This window comes from Hemicordylus capensis, chromosome 17 (assembly GCF_027244095.1).
Source record: "Hemicordylus capensis ecotype Gifberg chromosome 17, rHemCap1.1.pri, whole genome shotgun sequence".
In the NCBI taxonomy this organism is placed as follows: Eukaryota; Metazoa; Chordata; class Lepidosauria; order Squamata; family Cordylidae; genus Hemicordylus; species Hemicordylus capensis.
In genome coordinates, this window is record NC_069673.1 from 15,140,598 (window position 1) to 15,155,345 (window position 14,748).

A 14,748-nucleotide genomic window follows, 5' to 3' on the forward strand; every position below is an offset into this window, starting at 1 on the left:
CTCCCAACCATCACTGCTTGGTTATTACTATTTTTATTAAAACCACCATTGTTTTCACATTTTGTCTGTCTTGGGTTTTGTTTTTTTGCTAGCAATATACAGGCTCTTGTAGGGCCCTCACCAGCTGCCGCCCCCCCCCCCCCCCCGCAGGCCAACAAGATGGGGACGGCTCCGGCCAGGTGAGGCACAGTACATAAAAAGCTGGTATGTCAGTCAGGCAGTTGGGGGAAGTCTCGAACCAAGAAAAGCCTGGCATGTTAAGGCCGCGTGCCGGAGAGCAAGAAGAAACAGAGCCCCACACGGGAGATTCCTGGGATGCACACAAGCTCCTTGTGGGGCGGCGTGGGGTGGGGTGGGATGGAGTCACATTTTTTGCTCCGGATTTTCGGGGTGCATTCCTGAAGGGCTCCAAATGGAAGGATCATGCGTTGCCACTGCTGAGCAGAAGCAACTGAGCTGTTGTGGAGGGAGCAGGTTCAAGAAAGCGCTACAAAAAAATCTCCCATAAATCACTGCCGTGCATGCAACTGGCCTTTTCCTGCTGCCCGGCCGGCTTCCCTTCGCTCTATCCTAGGTGGGTCACACTCCGCTAACACTTCCTCCTCCACATCACCCCAACTTCAAGGTGAAAAAGAAATAAACCCAGCACTCTCGCCAAGAAATCTATGCCTGGAATTCTCAGATTCCCCAAAAGCACCTTTTGCAGGTCCACATACTTGGTGCTAAGCGGTTCCTCCAGCACTAAGTCGGTCGCCCAGTTCGTTGGGGGTTTCCTGCCCGCCTGAATGCAAACTTGGGAGCCTCTTGAAAAAGGTGGAACTGTTTGGTGAGTTACAGCAAAGGAAGTGAGGGCAGGAGAGAAGGGAACAGACGGGGCCCTAACCAGGAAGGGCCAGGCAGAGGAATTGAGTCTGGCCATGAGGATTCAACCAGAGATATGGAACCACACAACAGGAGGTGCCATTGTTTGGGGTCAAAGAGACTGCGCTTTCCAGCCATTTGGAATAATATTAAGCGGAACCAAGCACAGTCTGCTGGTGGGATTTCCAAACGACTGAGAACCGAGACACGCCATCTTTTCCTCAGAGTTAAACCTGGAAGTACGCTCCCCTCTTTTACCTGACAAAGGTTTATCTTTAGGACTGATCTGCCTGCAGAGAAGCACCCGCTGTGTGCCAGCACGAGTCACCGTTCGGGATGGGACTCCAGATCAGCAGCTCCGAGCAGCAACTCACGCAGAATTGCAGCAACGAGGTTCCTGTACGGCGGCGGAGCTCTGCTGCGAATCCGCATGGGGAAGGGTGGAAAGATCCAATCACACGTGATGGAGAGACAGGCAGAATCACCGTGCCCTGCCCTCAGCGGACAGTGACTCACGCAGAGACTTGGGCAGCCTCCTCTGTGGATTCACAGGAGGAACCTGGAGTCATTTCCTTCCACCCAACATGCCAGTTCTCCTTCCATAGAGCAAAGTTGGGGGGGAAATGGCCTTTCCTATGAGAGTTCGGTGCAGCCTTGATCCTGAACCTGCTTAGAGAGTCACTTCACAATTTGGAGCAAGGCCTGGGATTCAAAACAGAAAGCGGCCACACCAGATGCAGTCAATTGTAAATGGCACATGCATATCTGAATGCCCAGGTTGCCCTGCAGTGAGTGTGGACAGGGCAGTCGGGAACGGAACTGGAACGCCCAGGGTCATGTGCTTACCACGGCAAGGGCCAGATTCCTTCCTCAACTGCCCTCAGATCTGTTGCGGTTAAGTCGGGGTTCTCAACCTTGGGCCCTCAGATGTTGGACTACAACTCCCTTCATCCCACATCACAGTGGGGCACAGCAGGGGGTGAGGGGAAGTGTAGTCCAACAAAGTCTGGGGACCCAAGCTGCAGAAACACCAGAAGTAAGATTGAGACAGCACTGGCTGTGCCTCTGAAGCAGAGAAGACCCCCTCCCAGGAAGGGGTCCTGCGACTCCAGCTGAGCGACATGTAAACATTCCTGCCCCCAGACTTCCTCTCGCACCCAGCCTCGAAGACACAAGACTCTGCTCCGATTTTCAGACTTGGAAGCAGAGACATTTTCGGTTGTTTCCAGCACGGAGGGATGGGCGGGTTTTTTAAATGATGTCTTGAGAAGAGCAATTATCTCCTAATCACTGAATTTAAAAAACCAAACAAACAGCAGAAGGATCAGGGCTAGGGGAGCAGAGGATGGGGGAGAGACAGAAAGAGGGAGGGGAGGAGCAAATGAACCCCTTCCCCCCGCGCACTCACATGGACTCATTTTAGGACAGGCAGTGATGCCCCGTGAGTTTCAGGGCATTCTCCGGCTCCCTTTGGGCTCCGCAATTCGCAACAGAGAGAAAAAGAAAGGGGAGGGAGGGAGGGAGCTTGCCCCCTTCCCGAGGTCCCCTGCTAGGGAGGGTGCCCAATTCCTGCCCCAACAGCCCCCTTGCCTCCCATTAGAGCAGCCCTTCCCTTCCATAACCCTTATCTGGACATTTAGAAACTCCCGAAGGTCCGTAGGAGCAGGCGAGTCCGTTAGCCAGCCTTTCCCCACAGCCGAGCTCTGGAGGATGCCCAAGCCAGAAAGTCAGTGCAGTAGAAAAAGAGAAAACAAGGTTCAAAAGGCCCCACGTCTTGGGGGTGGCCCGAGGCAGCAGCATCTCCTCCTGCGAAAGCACCGCCCCGTCGCCAGGGAGTTGGGACCGGGGGGCCGCCTCAGCCGCAGCTCCTGTGCCGGCACTCGTCTTCCCCCAAATCCAGGCCAGCCTCCCTCCAAGGTCCCGAGCAGAGCTGCATTGCGGAGGGGCCTGGATCCTCCTCTCGGTGCCCATCGCGGGAAGCCTCTTCCTGAGCAAGCAGCCGCCTCGGAGGAGACGGTTCCCCCCGGCATCTCTTCTGCGGGGCCGCGGCCACTTTCCGGCACAACCGCCAAGGTCGGACACGAGCGACCGGCCGCCTCCAGCCCCTCTCGCTCGCCTCCCGCCGCCTCGCGATCAACTGCCGAGGTTCGGGGGTGCGGGGTGGGCCAAGGAAGGCGGATATCAAGCGGGAGGGAGTCTGTGGATCCAAAGCCAAGGGAGGGGGCTGTGTCCCCCTCCGCCTCTCAGCAGAGCGTGTCGGTGTTGAAGGAGAGCTGGGCCTGGGGAGAGGAGGGGGAAGAGGAATCCACATTCAACACGCTTGCTCTCTGGGGTCTCTGCAGTCAAAAGATTTGGTGGGGCTGAGGGACAGGAAAGGCTCTGAGCTGTGTGGACCAGGAAGGCTGAGGGCCAGCCCCGACTGCCGGGGTCTGCCTCCCTTCTCTCCTGGCTCCCAGTTCCAACCCTTCCCCTGCTCCCTTGCACACTGCCTGCCCAACAACAGCACGCCGGGGCCCGATTCACACTATCGTTCAGAACTAGGTTTGGTGTGGGGTTATGGCCAACATCGGTGTGACTGCATGAACCAAGGTGGCTTATGGCCAGAGAGGACTCTGAGGTGCCTGCACAGGCGTGGACTCAGATCACCACACGAGTATGGGAGGAGAGCTGGTCTTGTGGCCTCCAGCATGAATTGTCCCCTTTGCTGAGCAGGGTCTGCCCTGGCCTGCATTTGAATGGGAGACTACATGTGTCAGCGCTGTAAGAGATTCCTCTCAGGTGACGGGGCTGTAGCTCAGTGGAAGAGCCCCTGCCTGCTTGCATGCAGAAGGTTCAAAGTCCCCTCCCTGGCAGCATCTCCAAGAGAGGGCTGAGAGAGACTCCTGCCTGCAACTTTGGAGGAGCCGCTGCCAGCCTGGGTAGACAAGACTGAGCTAGATAGACCAAGGGCCTGACTCCGTAGGAGGCAGCTTCCCATGTTCCTGTGTAACGTCAACAACCCACTTGAAACCTAGATCCGAACCAGTTGTGTGAACCAAGTCAGGATTTCCCTCCTGGAGGCCCCACGGGAGGGCTCCCCGCTTGTCCTAGCTGCCTCCTCCGCCCTTTCCTCCTTGCACCTTCTGCTTAGCTCCCAACTCCTTGGAAGGCAGCTCTTTCCAATGGGCTTCCTAACTTCTCTCTCGGAGCAGCCGCCGCCCCGCAGGACTCTCCCCGCTCTGCGGCCCCTCACCCGCTCTTCCTCGAAGCTGATCAGCCCCTCGTCGTCCGTCTCCAGGTCCTCGGGCTCCTCCACCACCAAGGCCCGCAGCTCCGTGGGGGCGGCCCGGGGACGCAAGAGGTTCAACAGGCGCTGCAGTGGCGACTCCATCAAGCAGGCGGGGCTGGTCTCCTGCTGCTCCAGGTTGTCGCTCTGCTTCTTGGCAAAGTTCACAAACACCTGCAAAGAGCGGGGAGGGGACACAGAGGGGACCCGAGGCCGAGGAGTCACGTCTGGGGCGCTGACTGGCCTCCGGGATCCTGGCCGGAAGTCATCCCCAGCTGGGCTCCCGGAGACCCTTTAACGGGAAATCCCAGGGGGTCAGGCCTGCAACTCTGCCCCTGAGCTGCGGCCTCTTGCCCGGGGGGGCCGCCCCGAACCGCTCCTGCACTCACGTTGTCCAGCGTGGTTTGACTGACGGAATAGTCTTCGATGCCCAGGACGTCCACCACTTGCTCCATCTTGCTGAAGACCTGGGCCAGGGAGATCTGCTCGGACTTCAGCTGGTATTGGACCTTGGTGTGGTGCCGTTCCTGGGGAGGAAAGCAAGAGCCGATGGGAAGGGGACATGAGAACCTAAGAACAGCCCGGCTGGATCAGGCCCATGGCCCATCCTGTTTCGCACAGTGACGATCTCACCCAAGCCCTCTTTCCAATGGCCCTCCTCCCCCCGGTGGTGGTTTCAGACTGCAGTCTCTGTCCACATGAGCTCTCTCGTTCCGTGTGGCCAACAAGGGTTCTTGGGGAGGGAGCAGATTCTCTCGCACTCAGTGCATGCTCCCCCGTACTTCTGTTCTGGCCCCTCCAGCATTCCCTCTCACAGGGATTCCCAGATGTTGTGGACTACAATTCCCATAACCCCCAAGCAAAGGCTACTGCGGCTGGGGATGCTGGGAGTTGTAGTCAACAAGGTCTAGGAATCCCTGTGAGAAGGAGCGCTGCTCCCCTCCAAAGATGCGGATGCAGAGCCTGCAGGGAGGGGGACCCCCCCCCGGACCTTTCCCCGCCAGAAGAAGCCCCACCTTGAGGACAGCTTCTGGGAAGTTCCGGTTGAAGAACCGCACCACCTCCTTGACGTTTAGGCTGGACTTGGTCCGCACGGTGATCATGTAGCCGTCCCCAAACCTGGCCAGGATTGGAAACAAGAGAGTCAGAGAGACGACCTTGCCGCCACGCATGCTCCTCTGCACCCATCTCCCTCCGAGAGGACGGCTTGCTTTCTGGCACTTGGCCCCTTGAGCAAGAGGGGGGCAAAAAACTAGTAAAAAGACTTGAGTCAGAAGTAAAAAGCTACTTTCGCTTTCAAAAGTTTGAATTCGCCTTTATTTGACCTTTAATCTAGCTTTTAGATGCCAGGTGAAGACCTTTTTGTCCTCCCAGGCCTTTTAAATGCTGATTTTCAGATCTGATCTGATGTTTGAATTAATTCTAAAATGAGTTTTCAAGCTGCTTGTCTTGTATTTTGTATTTTCTTTTCACTCTTTTCTGTCTGTTATGATTTAATGTGTTATGTGTTTTTATTGTATGTTTTAATCCTCTGTTGTGAGCCGCCCAGAGAACAATTTGTTATAAACAAATAATGTTTATAATTATTCTTTATGCACCCGCATGACACCCTCACAGCCTTTCCTGCAAGCAGCAGGGCTGGGAAATGGCCCTTCCCCTGGTCCTCTGGCCTCCTGGCCTTCCCCACTCACCTGTTTTTCAGGTGCTGGATGCTTCCGAGACACTTCAAGCGCCCATTCACCATGATCGCCAGGCGCGTGCAGAGGGCCTCACACTCTTCCATGCTGAAGGAGAGAAGAGGTGGGGCGTGAGCAGGGAACAACCTGGGTGGGTGGACCAACCGGTTACCCCACGGCCTCCCCCTGCTCAGCAACCAGCCAATTGTTTCATGGCTTCTGTCCTCTGATCCCAGTCTCAGGCGGCAGCATGAGGCTCCACCAACCTGTGCGACGTCAGCACCACCGAGCGGCCCGTCTTGATGATGTCCAGGATGAGGTTCCACAGGAAACGCCGTGCTTTCGGATCCATCCCAGTGGTCGGCTCGTCCTGATGGGGAAGAAGGCAAAAGAAAAGAGTTCACTGCCCAAAGCGGCATTTCCAAGGTCCCTGTTGCACAAAGCTTTGTGTGGAGCATGATGGGTGTTGAAGATTGCTTGCTTGCTGGGGTGGGTGGGGGTGGATCCCGAGAACCCCACTGGCACAAATTCACACGGTTCTCTTCTCATGGTTGGAAACCTTTTAATGTTTCCTCCATGGCTGGGAACACAGATGATTATTTTCTGCAGGTTTGGGGGAGTTGTAATGCTCAGTTCTGACACAAGGGGCCACTATAGCCCTCTTGGACTCTATGCATATGAAGACACAGCTCAAGTGCTACAGAGACACCTAGGGGCAGAGCACAGCATTACAACATCGGTCACACCTGTGTGCTATTAAGGACTGTGCTGGTCATCCCCAACGCCCCCCGTCTGCCCCTCACCAGGAAAATGAAGGCTGGGTAGCCAATCAGAGCGATGGCTGTGGAGAGCTTCCGCTTATTGCCACCACTGTAGGTGCTGGCTGGTTTGTTGGCATATTTGGTCAGTTCCAGCTTCTTCAGAGCCCACTTTACCACCTGAGAAAAACCAAGGAGAACATCACCTATGTAAACATACACCATTAAAGACCTGCTATGGATTTGTCTAATCCCCTTTTAAAGGGGATTAACAAGGATACTGGCCATCCTTGTTATCTTGTGGTAATGAGTTCCACAGATTCATTCCACACTGCAGAAGCAGGCCTCTCTTTTCTGAATCTAGTCAGTCACCAACTTCCACCTCTGGATTACCCTCAAGGTTTAACATTAGGAGGAAGGAACAACTCGCGAGGCCCCTGCTTACCCGTTCCTCATCCTTCCAGGGAATGCCACGCAGGCGGGTGTAGAGCTCCAAGTGCTCCTGAGCCGTGAGTTCGTCAAAGAGAGCGTCAAACTGCGGACAGTAGCCCAAGCTCTGCTGGACCTGGAGGAGCTCTTTCAGGATGCTACGGAGACAGAAAAAGTGACCCCAGTTAAACAAGGCAAGGGGCTGATGGTGGTCCCTCTGCGGAACCCACCGCTGCTAAGAGTTGCTGCGTTTCTGGAGCAGGGGGTGCAGTGTGACAAGGTATCACGGTCTTGGCTCCCTTTCGTAGAGCTTCACGTGAAGGATTTCCCCAAGGCTCTCAGAATGGTGGGGTCTGCCCGAGGAAGGCTGACACTCCTTCAAGAAGGGAAAGGACCAGATGCCTCTGGGAAGCCCACCAGCAAGAGGTGAAGGCAGGCAGATCCTCTCTCCCACCATTGCTACCCTGGTAGACTGCCCACAGATCTGGAAGTTCCACTTAGCTATTATTATAGCCATTGTCAGACCATCTCCTACATGAGTCCCCTTTGAAACCCATTCAAGTGGTCGTCGCCTGCCATGCCTTGTAGCAGTGGGTTCCATATGCGCTGCATGAAGGAGGGGAAACGGCCGCGTCTGGCCTGACTTCTGAGATACCCCGCGCTCCAGAACCAAGGCTGCCTGCAGACACACCTGTGCCCGTTCACAAAGGCTTCGCCACCGGTCGTACTCTCGTCCCCCGTCAGCATCTTGAAGGTGGTCGTCTTCCCGGCCCCATTGACGCCCAGAAGACCGAAGCACTCTCCCGGCCGGACACCCACGCAGAGGCGGTCCACGGCGAGAATCCGCCCGATCTTGCGGGATTTGTACACCTGGCAGGCGCCGAGCGAGGGAGACAGAAGTGGAACTGAGTAACGGGAGAATTTCTCCCGTGGTGCGATTGTCTCGAACTGGGGGCTGGGGATGATGGGAGCGGTAGTCCAGCCACCTCTGGGGACCCAGGGGCGAGTACCTCTGCTCTACACAATCTGCTGGAGATTTTGCAAAGGGTTGCAGGACTTTTCGAGTTTTGAGAACCTACAGTCTCCCACCCTTTTGGCCAGGCAAGGCTTTCCCTCTTCCTGCTTCTAAATAAGAAGCTGCCTTCTACCGAGTCAGACCCTGGGTCCATCTAGCTCAGTATTGTCTACACTGACTGGCAGCAGCTTCTCCATGGTTTCGGGCAGGAGTCTCTCTCCCAGCCCTACCTGGAGACCCTGCCAGGGACTGAACCTGGGACCTTCTCCTTGCAAAGCAGAGGCTCTTCCAGCCCCAGAAGCCCCCCTCTCCATTGGCTCGCGTGGGGAGGAATTGCACCCGAGCTCTGAGGCTCAAGGGTGCCGCCTAGAGTGATGCCGCCCCGCCCGGCCAGGACTTCCAGGTCAGAGGGCTGCGAATGGCCAATCCAGCGCCCCCTATAAAGTTCTGGTCTCAGGGCTGCCCCTCCTCAGCCTCAGCAACCTGTCTCTGCAACTCCATCCTTGCCCTTTCTGCAGTGGGCACCTGCCTGCCACACAGTGGGCCCCCAGCCGCCTGGACCCCCCCTCCTCCCGAGGCCTGGATGGGTCAGGGGAGGGGAGGGGAGGGGAGGGGAGAGGGGCCCCCACCTTGGTGAGGTTCTCAATCTTGAGCATGTCTTTGTCGGCATCTCCCCGCAGGACTCGGTGCCTCTCGTGGGCCACGTCCACATCGTCCTCGACGGGCTTGGTGGACACGGGAAGACGCCTGGGACGAGAGCGCAGCAGAGTGAGGACTCTTCCTAGGAGGTGGCCTCCACACTCCTCCCGGAGCTGGAAAGCCCACCACATCCTTAAAGGGTTAGGGTTTGCCCCCGCCCTCCTCCTGCCTCTGCTGGGCACTCACTGTGGCTTCCGGAGGAAGTTGTACTGGCACATGATGGTGATGAAGAAGCCCACGAAGCCCTCGATCGTCATGGCCACCAGGCCCCGGGTGACGATGTCCCACTCGAAGGGCGACTTCATTTTGTCAAACTGCCCTGTGGCAGGAAAGAGGGAAGTCCTATTCACAGCTTACGTTCAGCACTCGGACAGTTCGTGTACAGGTCACACAGGGACAGAGCTGTACACAGGTGCCGCCGTTCACACGTTACGTTGAGCGCTGCGTTTGCTGCAGGGCCAAAAGCATCTTTCCCTGAGGGAGAGCCGGTACTGGCTGTGCTGCAAACTCAGCGCTGGCCATTTAGCTCCCAAACGGAGCTTGGCATCAGATGCGGGGGGCATGTTGGGGCCGCGAGGCGTGGCCCCTGAGGAGCGGCGGCCCAGGTTCTTTGAACCCAGTCGTCCAGTGGCTGCTACACCCCTGCTGCTGTTGCTCAAGCCGTCCCAGGGAGGAATTCTCTGAATGCTCAAAGAGGTCTTCTTATGTGCTGCACACGCTCCACGAGACTGGGCACGGAGACTGGAAGCTGGGGCTAACGCCTTGCCACAGAAACCAGAGATGGCGCATGGGAAGCCGCAAAGGCGCGGAAGGCAGCCTGGAAACTCACCAATCTTGGCGTAGTACTCATTGATATACTCGTTGTAGGCCATCTCCATCAGTCCGTGCCCCAGGTTGTAGTTTGGGAAAATGAGGAAGCAGCTTTTCAGGTAGCTGTTCACAACCTTCAGATCCTTTGAAGGAAGGCAAGATTAAGAAAATGTAAGATGACAGGCCCACCCAATGCCACGTCCTATTTCCAGCGGCAGCTGTCCAGTTGCTTTTCACGACTGGCTTGCTGGCTTCTTAGACAGCCTCTTTCATTATTCCTGGTATCCAAACGGTACACTGCTTTTGAACATGGAGGTTCCATGAGTTCTCCTGACAAAGAACCATGGATATGCTTCATGAACGGTGTCAATCCCTTTTTTTTTTTTTAAAGCTAAGCTAGTCGCCCTTGCCAATCTTGTGGCAGTGAGTTCCAAAGAAAAGAATTCTGCAATGTATAAGGTCTTCCTCTAGTCTGCCCTGAACCCACCGATCTTTTTATTGGAGAACTCCAAATTGTTGTATTACTATAGAGGTGGGAAACCTCCAGCTTATCCACCCTACAAGTCTATTGCATATTTTTTTCCTAAATGCAAAAGTCTCAGATGCTGTAGAGAAAGCACCCTCATAATTTCTAGCCTGACAATATCCTTTTTGAGTTGGGGGTGACCAGAGATGGGCAATTCAGTGAAGGAGAAGGGCTGTCCACGTATTAAATCGGAGTCTCCCCATCTCAGGTCCCCAGATGTTGCAGGATTACAACTCCCATCATCCACAGCCACACCTTGACCACGGTGGCAGGGGATGATGGGGGCTGTAGTCCAACAACAGCTGGGGGGTGGGGGACCAAGTCTGAGAACCCCAGCACTGATCTCGGCAGAGGGCTGATCACGTCACCCCCTCGCAGCAGTCCTTATGGCGGAGCAACATTTGAACCCAGCTCTTCCTAATCCAAGCCCAAGTGTGTGGTCCCTCCACTGGTTCTCCAGACAGCCTTGGTGGAGCCGGGGAATCCTGCCTTCCCTTCCAGGGCCCGGCAGCATCGGCCTCACCTTGTCATGCTCAAAGAGCTGCAGCAGGAAGGTGGCGACCGTCGCGGTGATGCCAATGAAGAGGTTGATGACGATCAGGAAGACGTAGGCCGAGCTGGGGACCTCGAACCAGAAGGACGCCGGGTACATGATGGGCGTGATGGACCAGCTGCAGGGAGAGCAAGAGGCACCCAGAGGCGTCTCAGGCACAAGCCACAAGAGCACAGAAGCACAGCCCTGCTGCTGGATCAGGCCCAAGGAGGCCCATCTAGTCCAGTGTCCTGCTTCACACCGTGGCCCACCAGATGCCTCCGAGAAGCCCAAAAGCAAGAGGCAAAGGCAGCCCCTCTCTCCTGCTGCTGTGGCTCCCCTGCAACTGGGATTGAGAGGCATCTTTCCTCTGAGGCTGGAGGCGGCCCACAGCCACCAGACTAGTAGCCACGGACAGACCTGTCCTCCATGAATCTGTCTAAGCCCCCTTTACAGCCATCCAAGCTGGTGGCCATCACCACATCCCGTGGCAAGGAATTCCCTAGATTAATCATGCCCTGTGTGAAAAAGTACTTCCTCTTGTCGGTCCTAAATCCCCCAACCTGCTGTTTCATGGGGTGACCTTTGGTTCTAGGGTTGTGTGTGGAAGATTTCTCTCTGTCTGCTTTCTCCACTCCATGCATAATTGTATACACTTCAATCATGTCTCCCCAGGGTCGCCTCTTTTCCAAAGCGAAGAGCCCCAGGTGCTGTAGCCTAGCCTCATAAGAGCATAAAGATCCCCCTGCTGGGTCAGTCCCAATGTCCGCTTCGGTCTGCCCTCCTGCCTCCCAAAGTGGCTAGCCAAATGCCTCTAGGAAGCCCCACAAGCAGGCCCAGGATGCCAACAGCTCTCCCCACCACAGTCGCTCCCGAGCAACCGGCCTTGAGTGGTAGACTGCCCCTGGATATGGAGACTTCATTTCACACTGTCACAGTGTACAAGAGCTCATGGATTCCCCTGCCAAGTTGGGCAGAAGATTCCTCTCACCTGGCCCCATTTCAGCTCACCGGGAAGTTCATAAAACCAGACAGGCAGGAGGCAGCCCTCAGCTGCTATTAATTCCCTGCAGCTGGTATGCAGAGATATACTGCCTCTGGACATGGAGGCTCCAAATAATCGCTATAACTAATGTCAGGTCAACAGAGGAGACCTCTCTCTCTCTCTCTCTCTCTCTGCCTTGCCCAAAATTACTCTCACTTTCCACCAGCACCACACCGGAGCCCGATTATGCTTCTAGTGGCCACGTACCCATAGAGCAGGAAGAGGGAGAGGACAGCAGGGAAGTTGGTGGGCGAGGTGTATGCCGGGAGGTCAAACACAAAGAGGATGATGATGCAGCAGGTAGCTGGCACCAGGTAGTTGAGCTGGGCGAGGAGAAAACGGAGCAGTGAGAGGTGGGTTCCCGCCAGGAGGTGCCTCTTCCCCACCCAAATCAAACCCGACTGGCAGCAGCTCTCCAAAGCAGCAGGAGGAGGGAGGCGTCCCCCTGGCCCCGCTCTCAGAACCCTTCTGAATCAGACCCACCCACACACCCCACATCACCCCTGGCCTCGTTACCATGTCCCAGACGTAATTGGCCAGCCAGTAGATGACCGGGTCGCAGCCGCTGACGAACTGGAGGTGCTTGGCTTTGGTGGATTTCTCGGCCACCAGGAAGACCACGAAGCTGGCCGGGACGAAGGACATGGCCACGATGATGAAGATGGCGATGACCACGTCGGTGCCCTGGAGCCTGCGGGGGCGGCCAGAGGAAGAGAGCGAGAACCGTTGGCGTGATGTGGGAGGAGACCATTGCGTTAGTTGGGGGTGGCAGTGGCTGCAAAGAGCCCCCAAAGCAATGACACTGAAATCGTGATTTTAAAGAAAAGGGAGTGTGTCCTTAATGGGAATTTGCTTCCTCTGGTCATCTGGCTCACTCTCTGCTTTTGGGACGTTTGTCAAAAGAAAAGCAAATTGCAGAATAAAAGCAAACACAAACGGATACTTACAGGTAATCCAGGGAGAGGCTGGCGCTGGTCTTGTTCATGGGGTGGTTGGTTAGGGTGATCCCTGGAACAAAGAAACAAGGAGTGAACCTGGGCCCTTCTGCATGCAAAGCAGAGGCTCTTCCACTGAGCTATGGCCTCATCCCCTCGGGAGGAACATCTTCCAGCTGAGAGCTCTCATATGTAGTCTCCCATCCAAATGCAAACCAAATGTTTAGCACAGGGGACCCTTCATCCTCATTACCATAAGATCAGATCTTCTCCTCCTCCTCCTCCTCCTGCTGGAGCTTATGGGGAGAAGGACAGGCATCCCATGTGCCACCTCATACTCCCTTGTCTGGGGCCCAATGAGGCAAGGACGCCCAAGAAGCAACGGCTCTTCCTGCTTTGCTCCAGGGTCCTCTCCCCACACCTTGGACCCACCTGAGCAAGCCTCGGTGCTCAGGCAGTTCAAGGGCCAACCCAATCCCCACCTGACCAAAGAGCATCTTCCACCGATGGATTATCCAACTCCATCTCCATCCGGAGACCCACAAGCGCCTCTTGTCCCAAGTGACAGATCTGGCCCCTCCACCAAACGGATCTATATTTCCACAAGCGGGGCACACAGATTCCTGAACCGACGAAGCTACGGACGAGTACAGGCGGCCCACCAGCTCTCCTCTTGCAGAGCTGAAAGCGTCCTGCCTTCCCCACGGAGGCCAAGGCCGAAGGGCCGGCCGGCTCACCGTAGGCAGCAGGGTTCCCTCTGGTCTTGGGCAAGTTGGCCCGCAGGATGGCGTTGTTGAGGGTGTTGAGGTATGTGGGCATGCTGTGGTAGCCCTTGTTGTTGTAGAAAACCTGGAGAGAGGCGATATGCATCTCAGAGCAAAGCTCCTCTCACAGGCCTGCGGCAGAGCAGAGAGGCAGGAAGACACCCCCACCCCCCTACCTGGGCGGCTCTCCGGACGGCGATCTTCCGCACCATGGGAGGAGCCTTGGCCCCAAAGGATGCTGGGATGGATTTCTGGATGTTGCCGAAGGTCACCGCTCCGTACCTGTGAAGGAGAGGCAAGTTTGTGGAGCTCAGGGTCTAGCAATGGCTACTAGCCTGGATGGCCACAGGGCGCGTTTCAGATGGCACACGGTCATCGGTGTGTCGCAAGGGGTCCCTGAAGTGTGCTTCCGCGCTGCCTGTGTTTTGACATCGCAGCAGCCCCTGCGTTGTCAGGAAGGTGCCCCTCATGTTTCCGACACCACCTTTTGGATTTCATGGCTGCGTCACAGCCCTAATAGTGTCACAGATGCAGTGCAAAAAACCCCAAACAGCTGTACTGGCCCATTGTAGGAGGCTTGCCTCCTTACAACAGATCTCCAATGTGGTTTGAATTCGGTGCCACAAAGCGCTGCAGTTGACACGGCTTTGTGCAATGTAAGGCTCACAAGCTGGAAAGTGCCGAGGCCACCTCCAGGCTCAGGCACGCTGCCTCTGAATCCCAGTCACCGGGGAGCAGCAGCAGCAGGAGGGGGGGGGGCCTTGCCTTCAGCCCCTGCCTGTGGGCTTCGCAGAGGCATCTGGTGGGCCACTGTGGGCAACCGTGTGTTGGACTGGATGGGCCTTTCTGGACGCCTGGTCCAGCAGGGCTGTCCTGATGTTCTAAAGACTGGGACACTGAGGTCACGCCCAGGCCCTGGGTGTTAGGACAGGCCCACCCAAAGCCCTGCCTAACAAGGACCGTGCCTCGGTTCTCCTCTAGTGGTAGCCAAAAGCAAAATGGCCCGGAGGGGCCGGCCAGCCCCCCCCCTCCCCACACACCTGTGCAGCCGGAAGCGGTCCGACGTATAGAGCAAGTACTCCGAGACGTTCCGTCCGGTGATGTCCACCAAGATGTCTCCTGTCACCACCTTCGTCTGGGGCGGGTGGCCCCCCACTCCACTGGGGCAGGAAAAGCCGGTGCCTTGCATGGAACAGGTACACTTGATGGGCTCATGGATGATGCCGGGCAGGGATGGGGTGGAGGTGACAGTTTCTGTGAAGTGCACAAGCAAATGAGAGGCGCTGAGCTGGTGGCGTACGAGAATTCTGCCCTGCGCAGAGTCACCGCTGGACAGTAACCTTTGGTTTTACAGTAAGAGAGATTAAAATTGCACACAGCTTTCCCTGCCGTTCTCAATCCAGCATGGACTAATGACCTTAGAGGGCTGCTGC

The 14,748-nt window shown here is 56.3% G+C and overlaps 1 protein-coding gene across 1 annotated transcript in view; it reads right to left on the reverse strand.

The window, feature by feature from the left end:
• Positions 1-17: 17 nt before the first annotated feature.
• Positions 18-14,748, reverse strand: part of ABCA2 (ATP binding cassette subfamily A member 2) — a 64,184-nt gene continuing 49,453 nt past the window's right edge. The window contains exons 31-49 of the mRNA XM_053281753.1: positions 14,356-14,569; positions 13,492-13,597; positions 13,289-13,400; positions 12,564-12,624; positions 12,133-12,307; positions 11,824-11,939; positions 10,563-10,710; positions 9,533-9,656; positions 8,890-9,022; positions 8,634-8,751; positions 7,681-7,859; positions 7,006-7,147; positions 6,606-6,740; positions 6,069-6,172; positions 5,818-5,910; positions 5,143-5,245; positions 4,516-4,653; positions 4,094-4,300; positions 18-3,140 (exon numbers count right to left, since the gene is read on the reverse strand). Of these exons, the coding sequence (XP_053137728.1) occupies positions 3,105-3,140; positions 4,094-4,300; positions 4,516-4,653; positions 5,143-5,245; positions 5,818-5,910; positions 6,069-6,172; positions 6,606-6,740; positions 7,006-7,147; positions 7,681-7,859; positions 8,634-8,751; positions 8,890-9,022; positions 9,533-9,656; positions 10,563-10,710; positions 11,824-11,939; positions 12,133-12,307; positions 12,564-12,624; positions 13,289-13,400; positions 13,492-13,597; positions 14,356-14,569 (2,444 nt within the window). The 3' untranslated portion in view covers positions 18-3,104. The remainder of the gene's footprint in view (positions 3,141-4,093; positions 4,301-4,515; positions 4,654-5,142; positions 5,246-5,817; positions 5,911-6,068; positions 6,173-6,605; positions 6,741-7,005; positions 7,148-7,680; positions 7,860-8,633; positions 8,752-8,889; positions 9,023-9,532; positions 9,657-10,562; positions 10,711-11,823; positions 11,940-12,132; positions 12,308-12,563; positions 12,625-13,288; positions 13,401-13,491; positions 13,598-14,355; positions 14,570-14,748) is intronic.